The following is a 25,625-nucleotide window of genomic DNA, read 5'->3' on the forward strand; positions in this document are numbered from 1 at the left end:
TGGTGTAAAATGGAGTAGTGTACAGTGGAGTGGGGTGGAGTGAAACAGCATATAGCGGAATGGTGCCCAACAGACTAGCATAGAATGGAGTGGTGTACACTGGAGTGGCGCAGAGTGGAGTAGTGTATAGTGGAGAGACATACAGTGGAATAGTGTAGAGTGGAGTGGTGTACAGTAAAGTGGGGTAAAGTGGAATAGTGTATAGTGGAGTGGTGTACAGTAAAGTGGCATAGACTGGAATTGTGTATAATGGAGTACAACCAAGCGGTGTAGATTGGAGTGGCGTACACTGGAATGGGGTAGAGTGTTATAGCAGAGTGGAGTGGCGTCCAATGGAATAGCATAGAATGGAGTAGGGTGGAGTGGCATACACTGGAGTGGCGTACAGTGGAGTGGCATACAGTGAAATAGCATAGAGAGGAGTGGCATACAGTGGAATGGAGAAGAGTGGAATAGCATATACTGGAGTAGCGTATAGCAGAGTGGCATACAGTAAAGAGGCGTACACTGAAAAGGCATAAAGTGGAGTTGCATACAGTGTATAGCATACAGTGGACTTGCGTAGAGTGGAGATGTGTACAGTGTAATAGCGTGGAGTGGCGTACAGCATAGTGTTGTAAACTGGAATTGTATAGAGTAATAGTGTATAATAGAGTAGCATACAGTGGAGTGGTACAGACTGGAGTGGCATACAAATGCGTGGGGTAGACTGTACTAGCATACAGTGAAGTATCGTACATTGGAGTGGGGTCCAAAAGAATAGCGTAGAATGAAGTTGCGTAGAGTGAAGTGTCATAAACTGGAGTGGCATAGAGTGGAGTAGTGTACAGTGGGCTGACACACAGCAGAATAGAACAGAGTGGAGTGACATATAGTGGAAGGGCATAGAGTGGAATAGCACATACAGGAGTAGCATATAGCAGAGTGGCACACATTGGACTGACGTACATTGAAGAGGTGTAAATTGGAGTTGCATACAGTATAATAGCGTCGAGTGGACTGGCACAGAGTGGAGTTGTGCACAGTGTAATAGCGTAGAGTGGAGTTGCATAGAGCGGACAGCTGAGCAGTAGAGTGGTGTAGAATGTGATAGCGTATAGTGGAGTAGTGTACAGTGGAGTGGCGTATAATGGAGTGGTGTAGACTGGAGTGGTGTACAGTGGTGTGGGGTCGATTTTAAACGCATACAGTGGAGTGGCATACCTTTGAGTGGGGTCCAATCGAATAGCGTAGAATTAAATGGTGTAGAGTGGAGTCTCATACACTGGAGTGGTGCAGAGTTCACTGTTATGGTTAGAAAAGTTGAGATTATTTGTTTGCTATTGCCCTCCGAATTGCACAGGGGTTCATAGGAAAGATGGGCTTTGTTTTGCTAGTTGGGCCAATTTTATTTTGTGAGCTAGAGAGCATGTGATCATAAATGGGTCTTTCAGTTCTTCATGTAGTAAATCTGAAACTTTACATATGCAGTCTAGTTTATACTTTGGGCTTTCTTGCTACTTTTAGTAATAATGTGGTACAAGATATGACGAAGTTGAAAAACCATATAACTTAACATTTACTTACTCTACTTACCTGCAGTCCCTCACAGAATCATCTCTGTTCATCTCTGTTCCCTAATATGTAACAATGCCAAATTTCATTAAAATCCAGATGCCGTTTTTTGTGCTATATGAAATACAAAAGTCTATAGAAAATGCATTGGATTTGAAGCCCATTTTGCCCCCCCCCCCCTTGCACTCCCTTGTCCAAATGCTGCGAAATGTTCCGTCCTTCCAAAATTAATTGGGGGGCAGCAGGTCTTCAAAATTTCACACACATTTATCAAACAGGTGCAAAATTATAAAGGGACAAAAGTCCAAAAAGTCCCCTTAACATACATGCATATATATATATATATATATATATATATATATATATATATATATATATATATATATATATAGATATATATATAGATATATATATATATATATATATATATATATGTTTTTCATGCGTACGAATTAAAACAAATAAAAAAAAAAAGCAGTTCTGTTAAAGTCATCAATCACTGTCCAACACAGGCTAATTTTTACATGATGTACTTATTGGAGCCTTTCACTGCAGAACTATGGCTTAAATTGCGTGAAAGCTGGTGGCATGGAGTTGGCACACGTTGCACGGACAAGAGACTGATAATATGGGACTTTTTGGTAAGTAACCATTTGGACAAAAAAACTAGCACAAAAGGCTGCAGTCTTATGAGCTTTACAATATTAAGAAGAAAGCTGATACATGCTAGAAGGCAACAACAAGCTCTAAACTGAAAAACAGCGCTCAGACCAATACTAATATTGCAAAATTTCTGAAATGATCAGCTGGCTAGCCCTATTGTCTTGACCTTCAAGTACTCCACTTACACTTCCATTTTCCTCTTGGCGTCATTGGTAATAACAGCTTGTATGTAGGATTCCCTGTCAGAAATATGGACCACAGCAGCTGGGCCGGACAGCTTGTCGAACTGATTTTGTGCCATTTTCACAAACTATAGAAGAATTGATGAAACAAAATAGTCAGTTTATAACTAGACAGTTTGTTTGAAGATGGTCTTCACCCCACCCCTCCAACACATCCTCTCAAATTCTTGCAATAAGGAGAGGGTTCATTTTGTGTCCTCAACATTCATACACACAAAGTAAAGTGTCAACCATTTCACCAATAAGCTGAATGTGCATAGTTGGCATTGTCAAATCTTGGCTACATTTCTTAATCCTTTCATTACTGTTTGTTCGCTGATTTTTGAAGTCCCAACCCAATACCCCAAACCAATGTGGCAGGCTACATGAGTGATTGAGAAAGCCACAAACTATGTCCTCATTTTAGATCCGGTTACATTGACTTTTTACTGTCTCAAAGGGTGTCAGTCATTACAAAAGCACTAATTTGTGATACTCATGAATAGGAATGTAAAGTGACTATTGTTTCCTGTGCATCCAACCCTGATGAATGCAAGCATCATGATGATGTAGGCAGCTGTGCCAATGCACCAATAACACAGGAGCTCTTCTTATGTCATAGTGTAGAATGTGAATGAAGACGGTCTCTTCAGGTTGGGTGTGTTAGGTCAGGCACTGTAGTAGTCCCTAATGCTCTCATCAGTTTAAAGGAAGAGTGGCTCTCTGCTGCCAGCCTTTCTTTTCCGCTTCCTGTGAAATTGTGTGTGTGGTGGTGGTGTTCTCTTGGGGAAAAGGCACAGAAGTTTGTTTGCAACTGTCTCTACAAGGCTTAAACCCTTCATTTTGTTTGTGTGTGTGTGTGGGGGGGGGTTATTGGAAACATTGCACTTGCATACTGGAAAATAATTTGCGAAAATGGTTAACAAACTTCTTATCATAGACAAAAAAGTAAACCTCTGGAACCACGTATGAAGGTACGGAAAGATAGGGACTGACATCAGAGCACATGGGTGCCATTTATATATGCCCTGTTGTGGTTGGTGTAGAGACACATGGTGGTGCCCACTTGCATGCAGGAGAACTACTTTAACGATGTCCAGATCCAGTTTGATGACTGAAAAATATTCACACGGTGAGGAATAGACAGTCAGAAATATCCAGCAGAAACACTTACACTTAGTGCTATCAGCTTTCATGATTGATGGCACCCAGGCTTGCACCAGGATGTTTCTAAATTCTGTTGTCTAATCCAAATGATCAAAGTCTAGCATATCAGGTAAAATGTCTTCAGGCTCAGTGACCGAAGGGCGTGGTGGAGGGCCTCTCCCTTGTGTCTGGAGAGCAGCTTGGAGTGCATCTTCAAAGAAATCGCTGGGAGTGCACATAGACTCAGGAGCTCGGTGAATTACTACTGGCACAGACACGTCGGGGCAATGAGAATCACAGCACAATGACCTGTTTTCACCTTCGTAAGACCCTGGGGATCAGGGGAAGTGGGAAAAAAGTTGCATGCAAAGCCACTGGATCGTTTGATTGTAATGACAATTCCCGTGAACCTGATGGCTTGATTGAGTAGTACAGGCATTTCCTATTGCTTTGGGTGGAGGACAAGTCCAGTACAGGGCAAACACACCTTGATGGTAGTAGAGTTCCCACTTGCAGCAATGTAAGTGTTTGACTGAGTGCGCCCGCCTGCTTGTTTTGGTGTTCTGAAAGATGTTCCACGGTGAATTCATAGTACTGCCTGCCATTGAAAAGAAGAGATATTTCCAGTGGTTCTAGTGTAGATGGATTTAGAAATATGCATCCTGAAGATCCAGGGACCTCAGATAATCATTTCCCTGGAGCTTAAGGGGGACTTCTTAGGGTGTTACCATGCAAAAGCTTTGTTTTTTCAGGTACTTGTTCAGTTCCCTGAGATCTGGAATAGACCTCCATTGTCCCATCTTCTTCTTTACAAAAAGAATCTGGAATGAAACCCCTGATTTCTCTGGGATTGTGGATCTGCCTCTATCGCGCCTTTTGAAGGAGGAGGAGGAGACTTTCATGTTGCAGCTTCCTCAAGTGAAGATGATCTTCCTTCTTGGGTCGACAAACAGGTGGTCTCTATAGAAACCCTAATGTATAACCGGAGTGTACAACCAGCACCCATTGGTTTAATCTTATGGACTTGCAGGCTGCGGCCAAAAGGGAAAACACCCCTCCCCCCCCCGACCCAACTGTTGAGATGGGATTGTTTGGAAGGGTATCTGTGAGGAATCAAGCTTGTTTTTGGTTGTTCTGGGAGCGCATTTAGAGAGGGTCTCCTTTTTCATCCATAAGATCTGCCATATCCTAGCCTTTGGTGTCTGTTGGGTGCATAACCCTAGATCTATCTGGATGCTATGGGGAATAATACAGTGTTCCTTGATTTCCATAATGATCAAAGCCTTCCCTATAGGTCTGGGATCTTTGTGAGCCGCAAAAAGTTGTTAAGCCACGAAAACAATAATGTAGGGCTCCAAGAGATTTTACTGTATCATATAGGTTTTATTATTCTGCATAGCACCATTAACATGCTTTGCGAACAGGGTGATCCCATCAAATGGCATATCCAGTATCTTTGCTTGAACACAGCTGCTCCTACCAACTGGTAAAAGCCTGTGTTTGAAACGTCCATTGCAGCGTCAATGATTGCTGCAGATGTTCTTATACCTTCTTTCATGATAGCCTTAGCAGTGTCCCTCTTATCCTCCAGTTTGAGGTAGAGTAGTAGCAAGATCTTGTGCTATATCTGGCATTTGGAGCTTAGATTGATGTTACTGCCAACAAACCAACTCTATGGGCCAAATAATCTATAAGTCTGCCGTCTCCATAAGGGGGTGTAGACAATGGTGTGATATGGTTCTTTGATCTGCAACAGACTACAGAAATAATAACAGAGTCTGGCGGCTTTGGATGGTATGCAAGGCAGGCAGAGCCAGTGTCTGGGTCCCTGTACTTGTTCTTCAACAGGGAACCACAGCCAAAATTGTGGGTGGCATTGTCATCATGTTTAGGCCGAAGTCCAATGTAGGTATGGACCTAATAACTATACATGACTGCTTCTTAAAATTGTTTAGGAAGCATAGCTGATACATCAAGGTCATTGGTCATTTAACTTCTTAGCCGCTCTCTCCATCAGTGCATGAAAACCGATATGACATCTGGAGGGGAGTCTTGTTGAACTCGCAACATTCCACCCTCTTTTGATATGGTATTGTCCTCCCATTTCTCATTACCTGCATTGTCTGGTAATTTGCCACCTTCTTCCAAATCAAAATTGACTGAATCCAATGTGTTTTCATCTCCCATATCTTATGGGGTTGGTGTGACTAGTGGTGGTGTGACAGTTCTGGGAAGCAGGTCAGTCAGTGGTGGTAATGAAAGTAGTGGTGGAGGTGGAGGAGGGTGGACACAGGTTGTCCTGTAGGCTGCTAAGGAAAACATCTTTGAAAGGTTTGACAAAACTGCAACAGGCACCGGCATAACCTCAGTGTCTTTATAGCAACAACGTGGTTTGAGGAGGGTTGCCAACTATGAAGGTCTGTGGCTGATACTCATGCTCCTGGTATGTGTCATCTTTATCCAAGGCTTCTCCCTAAATCTCAGGGACAAAATGCACATCCAACTGTCTAGGGCTACAGGCGGTATAAGAGATGTCCTGCTTGATTGAAATCTGAGTCTAATTCAGAGAACCGAATCTGGGGGAAGGTTTGCCATCATCTTTACAGGCAAAAAAGTGACTAATGTAGAAAAGACCGTTGACGATGGTCATCAGCGAGGTCGATGTCAACAGTGTAGATTTTCTAAGGAATGTCCAGAGCACCACCAATTAAATTGTAAATGGCCCATCAATTCAAACGGGTCCATATTGAATGATCTCCAATAATCGTAAAATGAGTACAAAAGACCGATGATTCCATTAGTTTTTAATAACTTATTCCATTTCTTGCACAATACAATTCAATTAGAACAACAGCTGACATGTGTTTCGTAATACAGGATGAAATATAACTGGTTCAAAGATATGTACAAACAAATTGGTGAGAAGGGAACAGATTCCAAAGCACATAGTGAGCTCAAAGTGAATCATCACATAGACAAAAAAATAACATAGAATAGGCAAAATGTATACAACTAGTTAATGTAGGCGAGAAGTGTTCAGAGCAGGTTTCCAAGCTTTAAAAAGGTAGCCCTAAAAAAACCTATACATTTTAAGTAAAAAGAGTTATAATAGTACCAAATAGTGTGAAGTAAACATGAAGAAAAATCGTTAAAATTGTTTTATGAACAAACCAAAAAGTAGTGAAAAAACAAGAAAGAGAGACCTCAAGAGGCCAGTGATCACACAACCTTTATTCCAATAAAGGAAAGAAGGCTGAAGAGAAAATATTGATAAATAAACTACCTCTGATAAGTATGAGTAGTTGGTCCGATGAGAACGTGAAAAAGCAAATCCTGATCCTCAGAGTCCAGAGGACCACAAAAAGAATAGTCTGTAAAGATATCAATATCCACACTACATGGCACAAGTAAGTATCTACAAACGTACGTTCAAAGCAAAAAGTGTATTTGCAGAACCAGACAGAGAAAAACCAAGAATGGTCCATAGATAAAAGTAGGATGGTGTCAACGAAATAAATCGTTTAGTCCTAAAAAACATCTAGTAATTTTTATATATATACAGAGAACTGTGACTACTGCAAAAGTACTCGAAGTAGTCTACATAAAGATTTATGGAACGTTACATCAAGAGACACAAAAATAGATAAACACCCCAGTCAATATGTATGCTGGCACAAAAAAAGGTATATAACAGGTTTAAAAAGAGAGAAGTGAAACTTATATAGTTAACATACCATTACAAGTTTAAATAGTGAAGCAGTAAAGCATGAACATGAGTACATCATGTTAACCAACCCAGGAAGCACAATCAGAGTGTTAAACAAGGAAATAATCGTACCTTGTCAAAACACAGAAGAACGTCCAGAACGATAAAGTCTTTTTGTTGCAGTAAGGACCCTGATAAGTCCAGGTCTCCGTAATACTGGATAGTCTCAACAACTGGTATCTTAAAAATATATAAGGAGACAGGGAGACAAAGTAAAGTATCATAAATATGGGTCCCTAGCTAAGCACCCTGTTATATCCAAAGGGCAAAGACTCCCCAGGTCAAGTAACTCACCGGCTGCCCGATCCGAATCCACGTGTAAGTGTACTTGGAGCCAACGGGAAACATCCTTTACAACGCAACTGTTACAACGAAGTACCTTTACGACGCAACCATTACAACGCAACTTTTACAACGACTTGCGCTGGGGGGCGCTCTAGGATAGGGAATAGTTTTAATTTACTATCCAACACCTTCCCTACTATCCACGGGGACTGGAGTTGGAATAGTAAATTAAACTATTCACTATCCAGCGCCCCCCCAACGCAAGTCGTTGTTACGACTTGCGTTGTAAAACGTGCGTCGTAAAGGCATGCGTTGTAATAGCATGCGTTGTAACCTCATACATCCATGTCCAACGTGGCTCCTTATAAACAGAGCCCTAAGTAGTGCATGGGGCCATAGACATAGAAGAAGGCGATCCAATAGTCACAGAGGCTCCATTGACATAGAAAGAAAAAATATATAAACGGGCAAGCGTGCGCCATTTTGGAAGTGAGTCTAAAAGGGCGAACCGTCAGCCCAATATTGTACGAAACCTTTGGTCTAATATCCCACAAAATTAATGGGTGGTTGTTGATAAGTCATAATATTAATGGCAAAATGTTAAGGACCATGGCAATAGAAAAGGTCATGTATCGTCACAGCAATGTGTAAATTAGATGGTATGCCAATGCGTGTAGCAAAAAGGGGGTATAGTTGTGTTTCGAACAGTCTAAATCCTGAAATTGGATGACCAATCTCACAAAGCAAAAAGCATTTGTGGAGAATATACACTGAAAATCCGATCTCTGTTGTTGTTAGGAATTCTATAGTGATATCTAACTTTCAGAGTATAGGACATAGATATGACCATAGTAGTAGAAGGGAGGGATGAATCAAGAGTAATGCAGGGAAACACCACAAAAGAATCGAAGGTGCACCCAAAGCGATGTGATAAGTTTCCCATCAAAACTAAGGAATTTTTAGATAAAACAAGGGCAAAAAAAACACACCCTAATTCTGGTATCATACAGATATTCAACATAGAGTTTGAGAATGACATTGGTTCAAATAGATAGAAATGTTATTGTAGCTATCATTTGATCTTCATGAAATTTGAAAGAACTTACATCAAAGGAGATAAATAAGATATCATACATAGTGGTACTAGGTCAACTTCTAAAGACCAAATATATATCCTTATGTACAGAGTGTTGAACTTCGTCCTAATACATTATGGGCAAATTAATTATACAACATGACATACACTGAATCACAGAGAGCCTAGTACAATTAGTCTCTCAAAAATCCATATAATTCCATATATAGATTTAGACCAAATTCTAAGCTGAGTAATCCGTTTTGTTTCCAACAGTCTCAATATTTTAGCTGTATCTCCTCCCCTATGGAGGTTATATGCAGTAGTAATGCCATGGAATTTCAGCAAGGGTAAGTCTGCTGAATCATGATTTTCATTGAAGTGAATTCTTATCCGCATTTCAAATGGCCCTAATATGTTCCTGTATTCTTTCCTTAACCAGATGAGTAGTACTGCCAACGTATATTTGTTTACAAACACATAAAACACAATAAATTTGGTGTTACAATTTATAAACGTACTGATGTTGTATTTGCGACTGGTGTTGTATTGGAAGTCCTTGATCTTGTCCAGAGTATAGGGACACATTTTACAGTGTCCACCTTTGTAGGAACTTTTGGTGGAAAAGGTAACCAGTGTGGTCCTGACCTGGCTTTTTTCAAATTGAGAAAGCTAGGGCACAGTCTGTTTCTCAAACTTGTTCCTCGCTTGTAGGTAAACCTAGGTTTGGGGAAATACATTTTTTTAGATTCGAATCCATCTGTAGGATATGCCAATGTTTACGTACAATGTTATAAAAAACATGGCTTTGTGTGTGAAAGGGTGTAATCAGAGAGACTATCATTGTTCCTAGTGACCTTTCTCTTGTGCTTGTTTCCGGTCAAACTTAAGGATTTTTTGTTTGGCTGCAGATATCACACTAGGTGGATAGCTCCTATCCAAAAATCTCCTCTTTGCCTCATCTAGTTCTGTACGGTAGGCCATATCTTCCCTGCAATTACGCCGTATTCTCATCATCTCCCCAAATGGAATGGAGAGTACTTGGGACCAAGGATGTGATGATTGTGCATGTAAGACAGTGTTGAAAGCTGTATTCTTCCTATAGAGGGTCGATGCTAGGGGTCATTTGCATTGTATAGTTTTAGATCCAAAAAGGCAATTTCTATAGGATCTGGTTCATATGTGAACACAATATTACACTGGTAATGTGGAGTGGAGGAGTGTGGCTCACTGATTAGAGCGGCAGACCGTGATGCAGAGGTCTGGCCCGGGACCAGGGTTCAATTCCCGACGCGGCAGGGTCCTGAGCCCAAAATGTCCACGGACTCGATAATTCTCGCCTCGGTGCCTATTCTAATCATGGGGTCCCACGCTGCAACTCTGGGCAATAGTTGCTTAATCTCCACTACGGCGGCCCACCCGCTGCGGGATGCCTGGCTTTCACCCTGGGGATACCCAGTAGGGGTTATCTCACAGGGAAAAGCCAGGACGGGTTCCCAAGGCAAGCGCCTTGATGCCTTCGGGTGATACGTGCGCTATATAAGTCGCAATACATTTACATACATTTACATTTACACTGGTTGTCATTCAAAAATGTGAAAAATTCTGCCAATAGTGTCTGACCACCTGTCCAGAACATCAACACATCGTCACTGTATCGACCCCAATACACTACATGGTTCACTAAATCTTCTGGCATTTCTTCCAAATGTAATTCTTCTCCAACCACCCCATAAAAAGATTGGTAAATGATGGGGAAATTTTTGACCCCATGGCAATGCCCTGACACTGGCGAAACCAACCACCATTGTACAGGAACACATTATTGTCCAGAACCAGTCTGATCATTTCAACTAGCATTTGTGTGTGTCCCCACATAGTAGCATCTAGGGATGTGAGAAAGTATTGGCTGGCTAAGTACCTTCATCTTTTGGTATCGACATATATATGGATGAATATCCAGGGAAACAAAACAGCATTCCTCTGACCAGCCAAATTCAGTTAGTTGATTCACAGGATGTTTGGTATAACAAATGTAGGAGGGGAGATTGCTCACCAGGGGTTGCAGAAAAACATCGATGTATTCAGATGTGCGTTCAGTTGGGGCACCGATCCCTGATATGATCGGCCTCCCTAGTGGAAACGGGCCTTGCTTATGTATTTTAGGTAGACCATAAATACAGGGAGCTTTTGGATATGGTACAAATAGGTATCTTAATAAGGCATTTGGTCAAGCTAGGTTTTCAGCTTTCTTTCAATCAAGGATGTAATTTGTGATAATGTGATAATGGGTTAGAAGTCAAATGCACATAGGCTGTAGTATCAGCCAGTTGCCTATCCAATTCATGATTGTAATCCAGGGTGTCCATAAGGACCACATTGGCCTCGTTATCTGCTTCCTTGATGGTCATCTCAGATTATATGGATAACTTAACCAGTGCATGTCTCTCTGATTTTGATAAATTATCCCTATAAATTTCCTGCTGTCCAGCATTCCTATCTTCCCAATTGTAAAGCTCTTTTGTTACCAATCGATAAAAAAATCTCAATAGCACTATCATTTTGGGAGACAGGTGAAAAGATGATCTTGGTCTCAGACCACTGTTGATGGTCAAGTCAGTCGAAATGCCTAGGTCAGAGAGAATATGTGAAATAGAAGTTATTGTATATTGAGCATTGTCAAGGAATAGTAGGAGTTGTAAGTTCTGAATGTCCTGTATAGCTTTGTCACATGAGACATGTGTCACCTCCACCAAAGAGGCAGTTTTTTTAGGATTATGAGCAAAGAATTTTTTAAGTTTGAGTTTCCGTAGAAATTTGAAAAGATCTACATGCATCTCATTAAAGTCAGGTTTGGAAGGGGGACACAAAAACCCAAGCCTTTTGATAGCAAATGTATTTGCGCAGAATCTAGCACCAAACTAAACAGACTTACAATAGAGATGGCGTCAGACTAGACAGTTGTATTAGAATTACAGTCGGTAATGTCAATGCTGGTGGCCTGTCCATCTAATGGCATTAGTTCATCTGTGCCCTTAAGTTCGACCCTTCTTTTCTTGTGTCTTGTTGGTCTGTTCCTCCCCCTCCTTTTTTTTTTGTTAAGTTTGTACGATTGTTGAAATTGACCTTCGTGCCTTTGCGGTACCTCTCTACCTCCTTTAAAAAAGCTGATGAGGTGTTTAGATGGGAACTGCCCATAGCATTAGCACTTGTACTAGGTCCTTCACTTGCTTCACTACGTATACTAGAAATGTCTGATTCACTGTTTGAGGTTACATTTGTGATATCGCCTGGGGCGATTTTAAGTGTGGATTGACTAATTTGAATATTGTCAAACCTACTTGCAAATGTAAAGCTTCCCCCAGTTCTATAGTCATTATCGTCCCGTCTAAGTTTGCACGATTTTTTTCTCCTTTTAATAGACCTGATGTTTGTTAAGGACCTCTTCCAAAATTGTATAATTGTTTTGAGTTCCTTCAGGTAGGTTCAATTTGTTGATCTCATCCTCTAAGCTTTCTGTTTCTTGGAGAATGCAGGCTCTCTTTCTCTCTGCATGTTTTATTAGATGTAAAAATGTAGATTTTGTGACGGGTATTATTGATTGGTTCTCCATCAATGGTGAAAGAAGGGTCGCCAACCATGCGGTCGTCAAGACTGGGTCATCATAGATGAGATTGACATCCGCAAGAGACTTCCTTAGTGTGGTCGTCGACAGTGTCATTGTCAACAAAGGTCTCGCCGTCAAAAGCGCTGCCATTGTTGACGAGGGTCTGGTCGTCGACAGGGCCATCGATGATGATTTCTGCAAAGTCGTTGATGAGTCCTGTACCATGGGTGACAATGGGAATGTTGTTGACGACTGTGGTTTTTCTTTGCTGTTGACGCTGATGACATGGAAGTCATCGGGGAAGACTGGAGTTTAGCCAGGACGTCAAGGGATCTGGATTACCGTGCAGATTTTTGCACAGGCTGGTGTTTATTCTGTCTAGAGTGCTTTTTTGAGGAAACTCTGGTCTTTCTTTGTGACGAGGTGGCTGAAGGCACTTTGGGATGTAAATCTAGTTCTGGTAACCCATGTTTCAGATTTTGCACTGCCTTTGTGGAAGTGTTTGATGAAGCACTTTTCACGGAATCATCACCCCTCAATGTGAACCTTCTCTCCCAATCCTCAGAATCTTTGAAGGAAAGGGTTCACAACTCTTACAGAGTGAAGCCTTGTGTGTTGGATCGAGACAATGAAAACATATAGGCAAAATCACATGAGCACTCAGGGTTATGCTGAGGTTTTCGCTCTACATCACAGAACAGCTTCTTGCACAATTCACATTTAGTCTCTTTTCTTAAAATAATAAGAATACTCCTGATTAACTTGAAAGTAGCCCTGCTCAAAATCACTTTTTGGATAATGTGTATGTGATCCTTTCACATTCTCCCAATACTTCAACATCCATCCATCACATTTAGCTGCATGGGGTGTGTGACCAAGATGGGGATCCAGGACGACGTAGCCCTGCGAAACGACCCTTTCTAAGTTCTGAGAACAAATTATGCCCCTATGTTAAGCAGTGACTCGGGGTTGTCGTTTGATTTGACATGATTGGTGATGCAGAAAGTAAGAATCAGCTGGGCCTGCAAGATCAAAATGGCTGACGCATAAGAATAGTGCTCGAACTACAGAGGTGAGAATGAGGGGAATGGTCTTCGGAAGTCATTGCAGACCCCATGGCCATGCTGCAACTTCAGTGGGGATTGGCAAGCCTAGTTTCAGGGAAGGACAGACTGATAAAACCTCTGTGGCTGGCTGGGAGTCACGATACAGCCCTGTCGGAGGAGTAGAGGAAAGGGGAAGAAAGCTGTAGCCTGCAGCCAGCAGAGAGAAGAATGGATGTGTTGCCCTGCTAGATATGCCCTGAAAGCCCCTGCTGGATTTGGTCAGCACGGAAGGTTCTGGGAGTTAGCGGCTCCTTGAGAAGCGATCAAAAATCTCCTACAAGCCTGGTAGATCAAAGATGAGTGGGCCCAGGCCAGATTGGAGTTGGGCGGTTCCCCAGTGTTGGTGAATGACAGTTGGTGGATAGAGACCTGGTGCAGCCTAGGGCGACGGCTCTCAGAACTAGGAAGGGCACCAGAGATTTTTCTTCTTTCACTGAGGGGGGTAACAAGAACTGCACACAGGTACATACATGAAGGAAGTGCTCAAAATAAATATGGCTTATGTAAATAAACTGGCGACTCTGTAGCAGGGTCTGAGATTCTTGTGAGGTGTAGTTAGCACAGATGACGATGGCCCCGGCCCTTTACTGATCAGAACCAGGAAAGAAATGTAGGGGAAATAGTCATCTGTGGTATATAGCAACAACTCTACCTGGACTATTGCCATTGTTGAAGTTAAACCTCTGCCTGTGGACAGTTCAATCTGACACCACCTTGCAATGGGTGCCTTTGCCATTGATTGGTGAGAAGGTGATGGTGTAGGATTAATCATGTTCCTTTAGATTGCAGGGTGTAGGTGCCATGCCAGGCATCTGCAACCCACTTATGCAAAAGGGAAAATAGAATCAAGCAAGAACACAGTTGTGAAACCAATCACCAATAAGAGGCGCTTTTGGGACTCAAACCAGAAAAAATCCAGTCATGCTTAATTCTGAACCAGTGGTAGAGGTCGAAAGCAACTTTCTTATTCAAGGAGATAGGTAATCTCCTGAAACCAAGGAAGACTTTCAAATGTTTTTGCAAGAATTCAGAAAAGAAAATGTACACATTGTGTCAGGATATTGAAAAATCTCTTTCTGACTTAGATCATCACCTCCAGAAAATGGATAATAGAGTTGACCAAGTGAAAAAGTTTACTGGACACGGTTTGAGAGTGTAGCTATACAGGAAAAGTTACATCAAACAATGCTAGACAAAACTGACCATGGTGAAAACTACTCACAATGAAATAAACTGCAACTCCAAGGTAACAAGCCAGAAAACCTCAAAGTATATTCTGACTAGCAAAGGAAGAGGAGGACCTCAAGCCAGATGGCCTGACTAAAACTAATTCTTGTAGACTAAAGAAGAAAGTTTCGCTGAAGCTAGTAAAAAAGAGAAAACGGTCTTTGAGGGAGATATGATCACATTTTTTCAAGATGTCTCCTTTCATATCCTCAGTAGGCAGAGGTAAGTCAAAGACATTACAACTTACTCATGCAATCACAAAATTCTTTGTAGATGAGGCTTTCCATTCCATCCCTTGTTCTCCTTTAATAACAAGAGACACACAGTGTATAAGAAAGAAGAAGCATTCCTGAGCATGAAGTTTATCTCCCTAAAAGACAGCAGAAGACGTGGAAGGAGGAGAAAGGAATGAACAAACCATGGCCCAAGAATGATAATACCAGCGTACTATGAAAAGTAAAACAAAGCTTTAATGCTTTAAAAAAATCAACAAAAATAAATAAATCGAGAAGACAAAGAACAGGAACTCACATCAGACGACGACTAAACAGGAGTATGATTATATCCTTTGTTGATTCCCTTTGGTTGCTTATGTCTTTTTCCCAATTTTCTGGCAGGCTATCAGTGTCCCATTAGAAGTGAACTATTAATAAGATGAATAGTCATATAGAATACGTAATCTTTTATGTCTAAGTTAAGATCAATATAAAATTAAGTATATCTGCCCTCATGGGATCAGACAAGAAACCGGAAACTGCCACCAAGTTATATGCCGTTCACATTCCTAGTGGGCAGGTATATCTGTGTATTGTTATCCCCAATCCCGTCCATTCCCAATTTCATGTTTTCCTTCCTATTGTTTTATTATCTTATTAACCAGGTAGAGGTTTATATTACTGCCAGGTTGTCCTAGATATAGAAAATAATACCAAATATGTTACACTGCATAATAGGGTAATTGTGAGACACTCAGAGGAATTCCTTCAATGTGAAGGCATGACCCTGACAACTACACTTAAATGTAGGACCTGAATTCTACATGAAGAGGAAAACTCATGGCAGAGTGCCACTGTCCCCACCGCTGAAGAACAGCATTTAAGATTTGATTCTAAATACATGCAAACACCATCATAAGGGAGTGGAGGGGTGGATTTTGGTGCTAGGGACTATACCTTCCACTCCAACGTCTTCTAGAAATGACTTCCATTTGATGACAGGAACAGCTATAGGCATGCCATTACTTTCATATCACTTCCCATTAATGATACGTCTTCTAGAATTGACTTACATTTGATTACAGGAACAGTTATAGGCATGCCATTACTTTCATATCACTTCCCATTAATGATACGTCATCTAGAATCTACTTCCACTTGATGATATTACTTTCAGATCACGCCCATTAACGATACCATAGGGATTGAGAGTAAAGAAAACGATCTTAGTTTGGAATGGGCAAATGAACAAAATAGCATTCCGAAATCCAATTGTGAAGAAGGCAGTTAGGGAAGCCTTAGAGATATATCTCCAAGGAAACAATGAGAAATAAAGAACTCAATATGCGCGATGGGACACAGCAAAAGTGGAGAACGGATTCTTTACACCACAAATATTTTTGAGCCGAAACAGAACTAGAAATATGGTTTTAGAACAGCAAAGTACTGAAAGCTGAACACAAACACACTTGCTCATGTAAAATATACAAAAAAACATAAAATCACAGAGGGCAGCTCAAGAAAATACCACTAGGAGACTGCAAGAAAGATGCTCAGAACCAAACAGCTGCAATACGAGAAGGGAGAAAAGGCTGACAGATTATTGGAATGCACGTTAAAAGCCATCGAAGATCGTAATGACATAAAAGACAAAAAAAACAGGCGACAAGATAAAACAATAAAATCTCTCTAGTAGCTATAGTCCTGGAATTTGGTGATTTTTGTAAAAAGTCTATAGAAGGACGAGTCAAAAACTATTTTAATCCTAAAACATGGTAACCATCCCATGGCGAGGGGACCCTCCAAACCCATAGCGTTACTGAATATCAAGGTAAAAATCTATCCAGAAGTATTGTTGCAATGTCTCACTAACCTATTGCCCCAGAAATTATACGCATATCAGTGTGTTTTCATAAAAGAACGCCAGGCAGTAGAAAACAGAAGATTAGCCATGAATCTAACCGAGGTTTTGGCAAACTGCAGATCTCAAATGCTCCTTCTCTTGCATGACACAGGGAACGCATTTGACAGCATAGATTGGAAAATACTGGAAAAAACAACACCGGAAAAGGTAAATTTAGACCCAAACATAAAAGTGCACATTGAGACGAATTATGTCCACACTGCTATGTCACTCAAAGTAAATAATATAAAGAACGCACAATAACAGCTTACTAGAGGAACAAGGAAATGTTGTCCTTTGTCCTTATCATTTTGTTGCCTTGGCAAAGGACCCATTCGCACCGATCACTGCCAATACTCCTATCACTGGGAGCAGGTTCACATATCAGCATGCAAGTCACCCTATTTGCAGACAAAATATCTAATGTTTTCTCACGAATCCCGAGACATCACTCCCAGCACAAATTTAAGAGTTTGAAAGATTTGCTGAGGTGACAGGATTGAAAATCAATTATTCAAAGCCTCTGGGACGAGGCATCCCTAATAATCCAGAGAAACTGGCTGACATAATGTACTTGAGTAACCTAATTCTCCCAACAGATTTTATATATCATTTATGTATTCAGCTCAACATGAATATTGATAAATTATATGAGAATAACATTTCACCCTTATCAGTCACCCTCTGTAAAGACTTATATTGATGGGCAAACTTGAAATGTCTTGGTTTGGCTGCATAACCACTATCAAAATGAATTTCATTATATGGCTGTTTTGCTATTCAAAAACCTTGCCTTTAATGTTTCCGAAAGAAAATATAAAAGGAATTCAACTAAAGCTAATAGCCTTCACTTTGTGAAGAAAGGCATCTAGAGTTTCTAAAACAACACTCTACAGAAGAAATTATCAGGGCGGCCAGCTCTTTTCCTCATTTGAGATATATATACAAGGTACACAGTTGAGGTCACTAATAGAGCTTGTGAAGCCTGGCAGTGACAAACTTGGGGTAACAGAGAAAAAAACTTAAGCTGCAATATGTACTGCACTGGCAACCGATACGAATGTCAGGAGAAAACTGTAATGCAACTGGTGCTCATGTAAAACGCTCCAATACCTATGGAATGTGTGCGCGCTATATAAAACTGCAATAAAAAAACTAACAGGCACATGCATCAAAGCCTTTTGCGATCGCAAACGGTGCGATTCGCAAAAATCGCCCATTTGCGATCGCAACATTAGCTTTTGTGATGCATCAAGGGTCAAGGCCCTCGCAATTTGAGAATTCGCAATTAATTGCGAGTTCTCAAATTGCAATTGCATTTAAGGAATCGCATTTTGAGATTCCTTAAATGCAATGCAAGAACCACTTTGAAGTAGCGATTTTGCTACTAGGGGGAGCAAATTACCATGAAGTTGAACTTCATGGTAATTTGCAAAAACTTTGAAAAATGCACTAAAGTGCATTTTTCAAAGTTCCATTTTACACACACACATGCCCTTGGGGCATGTGTGTGTGCAAGATGTACTCATATGCAGATTTCAGGGGTGCAACAGGGTGTCCTTTTGACACCCTGGCACCCTTGAAATTGCATTCTCAATTTGCGATTCTCTAATTGAGAATCGCAAATTGAGAATGTCTTCCCATTCATTCCTATGGGCCTTTAGGCCCATAGGAATGAATGGGGAGGTATTCCTTAATTGCGAGTCGCAATTAAGCAATGTTTAGAAAACGCTATTTTTTAAGTGATTTCTACATGCATAGGCTTTTGCGATTGCTTAATTGTGATTACTTAACAATCGAAATTAAGAAATCGCAAAAGCCAACATTGATGCATGTGCCTGTTAAGTTCTGCCAAAATCATACTGAATCACCGGAAATTGGTGGTGCGTAGAGGAATGACAGCATATTTCCCACATATGACAACTATGATAAATAACCTGGACTTCCCCTCTGGTTGTCTAGACAAGGGAATTCGGGAATGGTTTCCTTACAGGAAGGTCACTTTGGGAGACATTTATGAAAAGGCACCATCAGAAGTTTCCCCTTCAGTATTCAGAAGTAGAAAATGTAGAAACAATTATGTGTATAGATATAATCAAACGATCCACTGAACGGGACACAGAAATCGGAGAAGTGCGGGCCAAGGGACCTAATACCCATAGAATCTTTAATGCACAAACATACTATAAACAAAAGTATAACTCTACTATACCAATATTAGTCAGAAAGACCTAAAACCACCAAACACAACTAAATGAGAAACGAAATGAAATACTGAAACAGAGGAGGAAATTTAGTTAAATACCTGGTCCAGAGCATCCTTGGCTTTCATATGCAGTCAGTACAAAGAAAATTAATATAGCATCTTGATGAGATGGTACTCAACCCCGGCACAATTGAACACAATGTTTGCAGTTCTAATATGTGGTGCTGCTCTACTGAAAGAACTCTACTGAAAGAGGTACCATAGCCCACTTGTCGTGGTTTTGTGTCAAACTGCAAATATTTTGGAAGGAGGTTCCCTTTCATATTAAAAAAATGTTGTACAACTGAATTAAAATACAATCCACACACATTTTTCTTTGATAATAAGGGAGAGGAATCAGAACATCCACTCACTACCACAATGGCCATATGTTGTTTGCGGCTAGGCTAACAATAGCACATGCTTGGAAAATGCCTTCCTCACCACTGATAACCCATGTGATGGGCTACGTTATGGACAGTATGTGGTATTGAAAAGTTGACTATGTTTATTGATGATAGAATACACAAATTTGCATAGATTTGGGCACCATTTCATATGTTCATAAAAAGTGACAAGTCCATGCTGGATGTCTATGTTACTGCACAGATCAGGCACATGTACCCTGAGCTCATCTTCAAGTTCAACAAACTCTAATTCAGAAGTTAACCATTAAAGTGTCATGTGTGGTTACTTGAAATGAAGGCTAGTCTCTGCACCAATCAAAGAACAACCAGATTAGAGAGTAGGGTATTACAGGTTACCTATAAAGTATTTCCACTACATATGCGATATTGGCCATAACTGTTGTTTGAATGTATTGTTTTCTGTTGGAAAATAATCTACCTTGTCTGCAAGATGTACCTGTCAAAAAACGTAAAGTTTGGAAAAAAATATATATTTGCCTACAATGTTTATCTAATAATAATGTTGTTTCCCGTTCACGTCGCTGACCCTGTAGGTGACATTCCCAGCACTGGTAGCCTTGATATATCCAAGAAGCACTCCTCCCAAGCATCTGGTTTTCCTCCTTCGTGTACTCTTCTCAAGCCCCAGTCAGCAGTAAACATTCCCCATCATTTCCTGAACTCTTACAATAAGTACACTTTGATAAGGAGGTGCTCATATGTGTGCGTTGCATTGGTCCACAAACAGCAACAATGTGTAGGGCGGATGTGACCCACTGACATAAAAGCAAAATGTAAGTAAAGGATTGAGTGCATATAGTGGTGGTACCGCTACCTTGGGGGTAACAAGTCTAGAGTCCACAGAATGAGTATCTTTCATCAGTACTGCTTCAGCCCACTAGGCCAAGTGACAATAAAGATACTGGAATGGCTGCCTTGTAAAAGAGAAGCCGTTTACTTTAAAATTTGATAGCCACTGAAAACAAGCACCGGCAAAGCCAATACAAATTACTATTCTACTTAGTGAAAATGTTGTAATTAATTGGAAAGGATGTCTTTGTTGTTGTGTGAAGTGGTCAATGGGTGAATGTGAGAATGTTTCAACAGCTGGGAGAATGGGTGGATGAATGAGTGACTGACTACGTGGATGCGCGAGAGAATGATGAACGGCTGAATAGGTGAGTGCAAACATACAACGAACATGCCTGAAGACATGATGGTACAGCCGACAAGCTGAGGTGAGCAGATGTCTAAAACACACATGCATAAACAGGGATAAGATATACAAGCACTTAATAAAAATGTATATACATACTCCAGAACAAAATGTGGTGTGAGGTTCTGAGATCCAGATGCCAGATCCTGGAAGCCCTTTCAATCCCCTACCCCTTTGTTTCTCCTGCACAGAAGAGATTCACCCAAGCCAAACCAGTCCCCTACATGTTTGGGATTCTTTCATTCCTGCTATCATTCATCAGTTGTACTCGACTGAACTGCTTTAAAACCTATGAACTCCCACAAACTTCCCAGAAATTCATGAGGGGGAAACTTCTGTAAAATTCAATCTTTTTTGTCTAATGTTCCAAGCAAGTGTTAAAATGTTGTACCATTTTGCCCAAATATTTTGAAGTATAGCCTAATAATAACATTTTAAAATACAATGAATGTATTGCACCCTTTAAAACTTGACAATACTGTTACATTTTAATAAAATTCCTCCGGAGAATCCACTCCGCCCTCACCAAACTCCTTTTTAAATGGTCGTTATTACGAGGGGTCGGGCACTGCTAAACTTTCATTCATGGCTATGGGCCTGAGCTTAATACTTACTTTTACCACTTTTGCAGCGACTACAACTGGCGTACCTTCCGACTGCCCATAATTCTCCACCAGCTTTAAAATCCATGGGTGTGCAATACAGCCCCGGTTCATGGGCATGCTTCCTCTTTTATGTGTCTTCTCAATAGAGAAAGCCTAAAATATCAAGTTAAGAAACACAATGTGTGAAAAACGATATGCTCCCTGAACTAATTCTCTGAGAGACAAAATTTTTTTAAAAAGACATTCAATACAACAATATGCGATAAACAAGCTGTCTCCTTAATACCCACAAATAGAACTATTTGAAACAGCATATCCAGTAACACAAGGGTGGTGAAAAGACACACAGTAATAATTTACCTGCTTAGGGAGGCAAAAACTGTTGGCATATAACTAGTTAACTCAAAAGCCTTCTAAAATCAGACTGCACGCCATAGTCTATGATATCCTGACCTGGATATCACATTTGGGACGGGATAGAGTCCCTTGGTACCGTTTGCGACCTGGAAATAACCTTGAATATAAGGAGGTTTTTCAATATGTGGTGATACTGTACCACAAATGGCATATATAACTCCTACACAACATTATTATTGAGCCCTGATTAAGTTCCTTTGCAATACCGAACAAAACGCGTTGGCTGGATTTTAACTTATATATTATATATTATCAATAAAAGAAGATGACGGAATAATCCAATTGAACATGGACTTCTTTCCTGGAGCACCTTCCTATTGTTGAAAACTTTCAAAAGGCTCTGTATGACGGTTCTAGTCTGTTGAGCAAAAGGCCAGACTAAATACAACATCAACATAAGTGAAATTTCGATATGGGTACTTAAAATATACTGGCTTCTTGATTCGTACAAAAAATACATCATGTAGAGAGTGTAGAAAACGAGAACCAGCAAAGCCAAAGGTGGGAGATGATTAAATTCGACTTTTCAAATTGTTCCCTAGCGATGCTCACTTATCTGTGAATCTTCTGTGAGACAAACAGGTAAGCTATCAACTACAGCTATATCATCACTTGGAAGGTTTTGGTCTAGCCTATTAGACGTTACTGATTAGAAATAATGTTATTGCTTTTTTTTAAAAAAACTAATATCAAGTTTACGCATATTTTATTTACAATATATTACAATTGAAAATCAAGTTACAAATAATGCAAACAATGCTTAATGTGTACATTATTCCTAATCATATACACGATGATAACCACCTGTCCATTTAAAAACACCAAAAAAATCATCATTGGAATACGCACGGTGTTGTCTATGGGGGTTCACAACAGATATTAAAGAAAATTCTAACCTCTGTCATATTACAAAAGATATTCTATAATGAACTCACATCTTCCTCCCACTATGAATGCAATGCTGTGATGATGAGGTCATCTCTGCGTCATGAAAGCGGAAAATGAACAGATGTAAATCACAGTTGTAAGACCACTTACAATACACAATCAACACCAGTTACTACCTTAAGCTTAAAGAGGAAATTAAGCTGGCTAAACCCTACTCCAATCCGAGCATTCCTTATTTAACCAACTCAAATTAGAACTTTCACCGAGACGGAATTAGGGTATCTGCCCTATTTTACATAATATTCCATTATGTAATTCTGCTCATCAATTTGTAAGCTGCTCGGTTGCGAGAGCAGCACATCTCATAAGGCAGGCACACAACTTATTGGTCATATTAGTATTAAGATTTGTAGTCAAGTGATTATTTCTTAGTAGGTTTAGAAGGGGATGCTGTTGGATAAAGGATCAATTATAAAAATAAGGTGTAACATTGAAGAATAGTGCGTACAACTTACTTTATTGCAGTAACATCACAATACAAATCAATTACAACATAAATCATAGATATAAGATACATTTAATTTCATCCCCGAATAACAGAGTGTAGATCAGATCATAAATATACAAAGACCTTTCTGGGCTGATCAGATTAATCTATTTACGCTACTGTGGATCCCATCAGGTGGAACTGCATTTGGAATCGCGGCCTGGAGGACGGCCGAGACCGGGGGATCGCCCGGGACTGGTGGCAGCGCTGCAGTGGAACAACAGTGGGGCCGGAAACCGGAAGTTGCCGGTCTGGCCGCTGGACACGAACGGAGGTGCCGGAGTCTAACTTCGGGGGCGAGGAGGCGCGAAGGACCTGCGCGAAGGACCTGCGCGGGTGCCTGCTAGGTGGCCCCCGCCCTCTCTGTGAAGCCCCCGGACCTGCACTGAGTATAATGTGCTGTGGAGCCCCGAGCTTTGGCGGTGAGGTGGCGGCTTGGTAGGGTGGGGTGTTGGGGGCGAGTGGATAGTTATTTGCTTTCCCCCCACTCACGGGCCCTGGATTTGGCACTCAGTGGGGCCGCAGCAGATTGCCTGATGCGTGGACTCCGTATGGGGCTGAGACCCCAGGAAGTGTGATGGTGTGGGCGATCCTGCCCGTGTTGGAATCCTGCTTCTGGACTGCAGTGGACACAATGTCACCTCTTTAGAATGGGGGCTCCATGAGGTTCCGCCTGCTGAGTGACAGTGTATGGGGGCCTTTCACCTGGACTATATATCCATCTGACGCACTCCATATGGAACAGAGTCCAAAGATACCCGACTCCATCATGGCCGAAAATGATGACTTCTCCCCCCCCCCCCCCCCTCCCCCGCTGAACTTTGACTTACTCTTCCCGCCCAGGACTGCGCCTACCCTTATGCGAACATCTGCAATTCTTTCTTTCCTCCCCGCTCTACTCCTCTCCACTTACCTGCTACTGACCTCTGCCCTCACCTTGTCCTGGCCCTAGTCCCCACCCTGCTTACCCGTGAATTTTCCCTTGGCATGTGAGATCTAGCTATTTTGCCTGATGCCCGATGGAGCTACCTGGTTTAGCTATAGGGGAGAAAGGTCGGGGATTCCATCCTTGGACGTCACCTACCCAGTCGGTCTTCAGCCAGACTTCCTTTAATCTCTCCTGTCATCTCTTCCTGCATCCTCCCTCTCTGACTCTCCTTCTCTCCTCTCTCAATATTTTGAGACTGAACTATTTTGTCCGATGCCCGATGGAGCTACCTGGTTTAGCTATAGGGGAGATGGGCCGTGGACTCCCTCCTTGGTCGTTACCTACCCAGTAGGCCTTTAGACCGACTTATTTTCGTCTCTCCATGTTGTATATCCCCTTTCCTCCCTTTTCTCACCCTCCCCTCTACGCTCCATTATTTTGCCCTCCATGCTCGTTTTATGTTTCCCTTGAGACCTAGCTATTTGGCCAAAGCCCAGTGGAGCTACCTGATAGCTATAGAGGAGATGGGTTTTGGGACTTCCCCCTCGACCTTCACCTACCCAGCCGGACTTTGGGCAGACCTTCCTCCGTCTTTCTGCTGTATCTCCCCTTTACCCTTACCCCCTTCCCCTATATACTCCATTTATCTCGTTCTCTATGATCTAGCAACTGTTGTATATTGAAACTGATGTAATCTTGTAATTTTGTTGAACCTCATGTAAAGCGCTCTGATACCTCCGGGTCTAGCCAGCGCTATATAAAACTCTTTAAATAAATAAATAAATAAATACAAATAAATAACTATAATTTTATAGGCGACCCACTAGGGTTTTAGTTCATGATATTAATTATGGAGACTGACCAAAAACGAGTGCCTAATTTTGTCAGAATCTTGATATCTTTTGCCATGCTTGTAAAACAACTCACACACATTCTAGGAGACAGCAATGTTACTCTTTGCTGGGGCTTTTTAATTTTACATTTAATTCAGGTTTACTTTAAAATATCGACAAACCTGCGGGCCTATTGATTAAGATTATGTTCTCCACCTAGGAAAAATTCAATCGAATGATTGTAGTTACACTACTTTTTGTAGACATATAATAAGGTCCTCAATATTTTTTGCCTTAGCCTGTGACACAAAGCATTTTAATCACCTACTGAAAATATTTTTTCATCTATAAAATTACAGCAGAACAGCAAGTCAATCTTATCTTTAGATGTCTGGGTCTTACTAGAATGTATAGCTTTTTCAACACCTTATGTAATCAACAGAAAAAAGGTTTTACAAGTAATACTGAGCGGGGAGATTTAGGTCCACCTTAATGTTGATTACCTTGAGTATATCATTTAAATGGTCAGGTGTTGTGTGCTTACACTGAAAAAGACTGCTTGTATTGCAGTTTGTGACTTGCGGGAAAGTGTATGCTCAATACGGCAAGTGTGAGTTCTTTATGATGATAAGCTAGTGAGTAATGTTACAGCCCCCCACTTCGGGCCCTGGAGAACCTTGTTTTTTAATTAAGGGGAGGAGAAGCATGGCATCCAATCCCGAGCTAACAGTGGCCTTGGGGACACCATACCTTGGGGTCTAAACATATATA

General features: G+C 41.0%; 1 protein-coding gene across 3 annotated transcripts in view; it reads right to left on the reverse strand.

Annotated features, from left to right (window-relative positions):
- Positions 1-25,625, reverse strand: part of ACD (ACD shelterin complex subunit and telomerase recruitment factor) — a 283,828-nt gene that overhangs the window by 187,341 nt on the left and 70,862 nt on the right. For all 3 annotated transcript variants that reach the window (XM_078688039.1, XM_078688038.1, XM_078688037.1), the window contains exons 5-6: positions 21,251-21,394; positions 2,403-2,527 (exon numbers count right to left, since the gene is read on the reverse strand). In XM_078688039.1, coding sequence (XP_078544165.1) covers positions 2,403-2,527; positions 21,251-21,358 — 233 coding nt within the window. In that variant the 5' untranslated portion in view covers positions 21,359-21,394. The remainder of the gene's footprint in view (positions 1-2,402; positions 2,528-21,250; positions 21,395-25,625) is intronic.

The sequence above is a fragment of the Lissotriton helveticus genome, chromosome 4_1 (genome assembly GCF_964261635.1).
Source record: "Lissotriton helveticus chromosome 4_1, aLisHel1.1, whole genome shotgun sequence".
NCBI classification, from domain to species: Eukaryota; Metazoa; Chordata; class Amphibia; order Caudata; family Salamandridae; genus Lissotriton; species Lissotriton helveticus.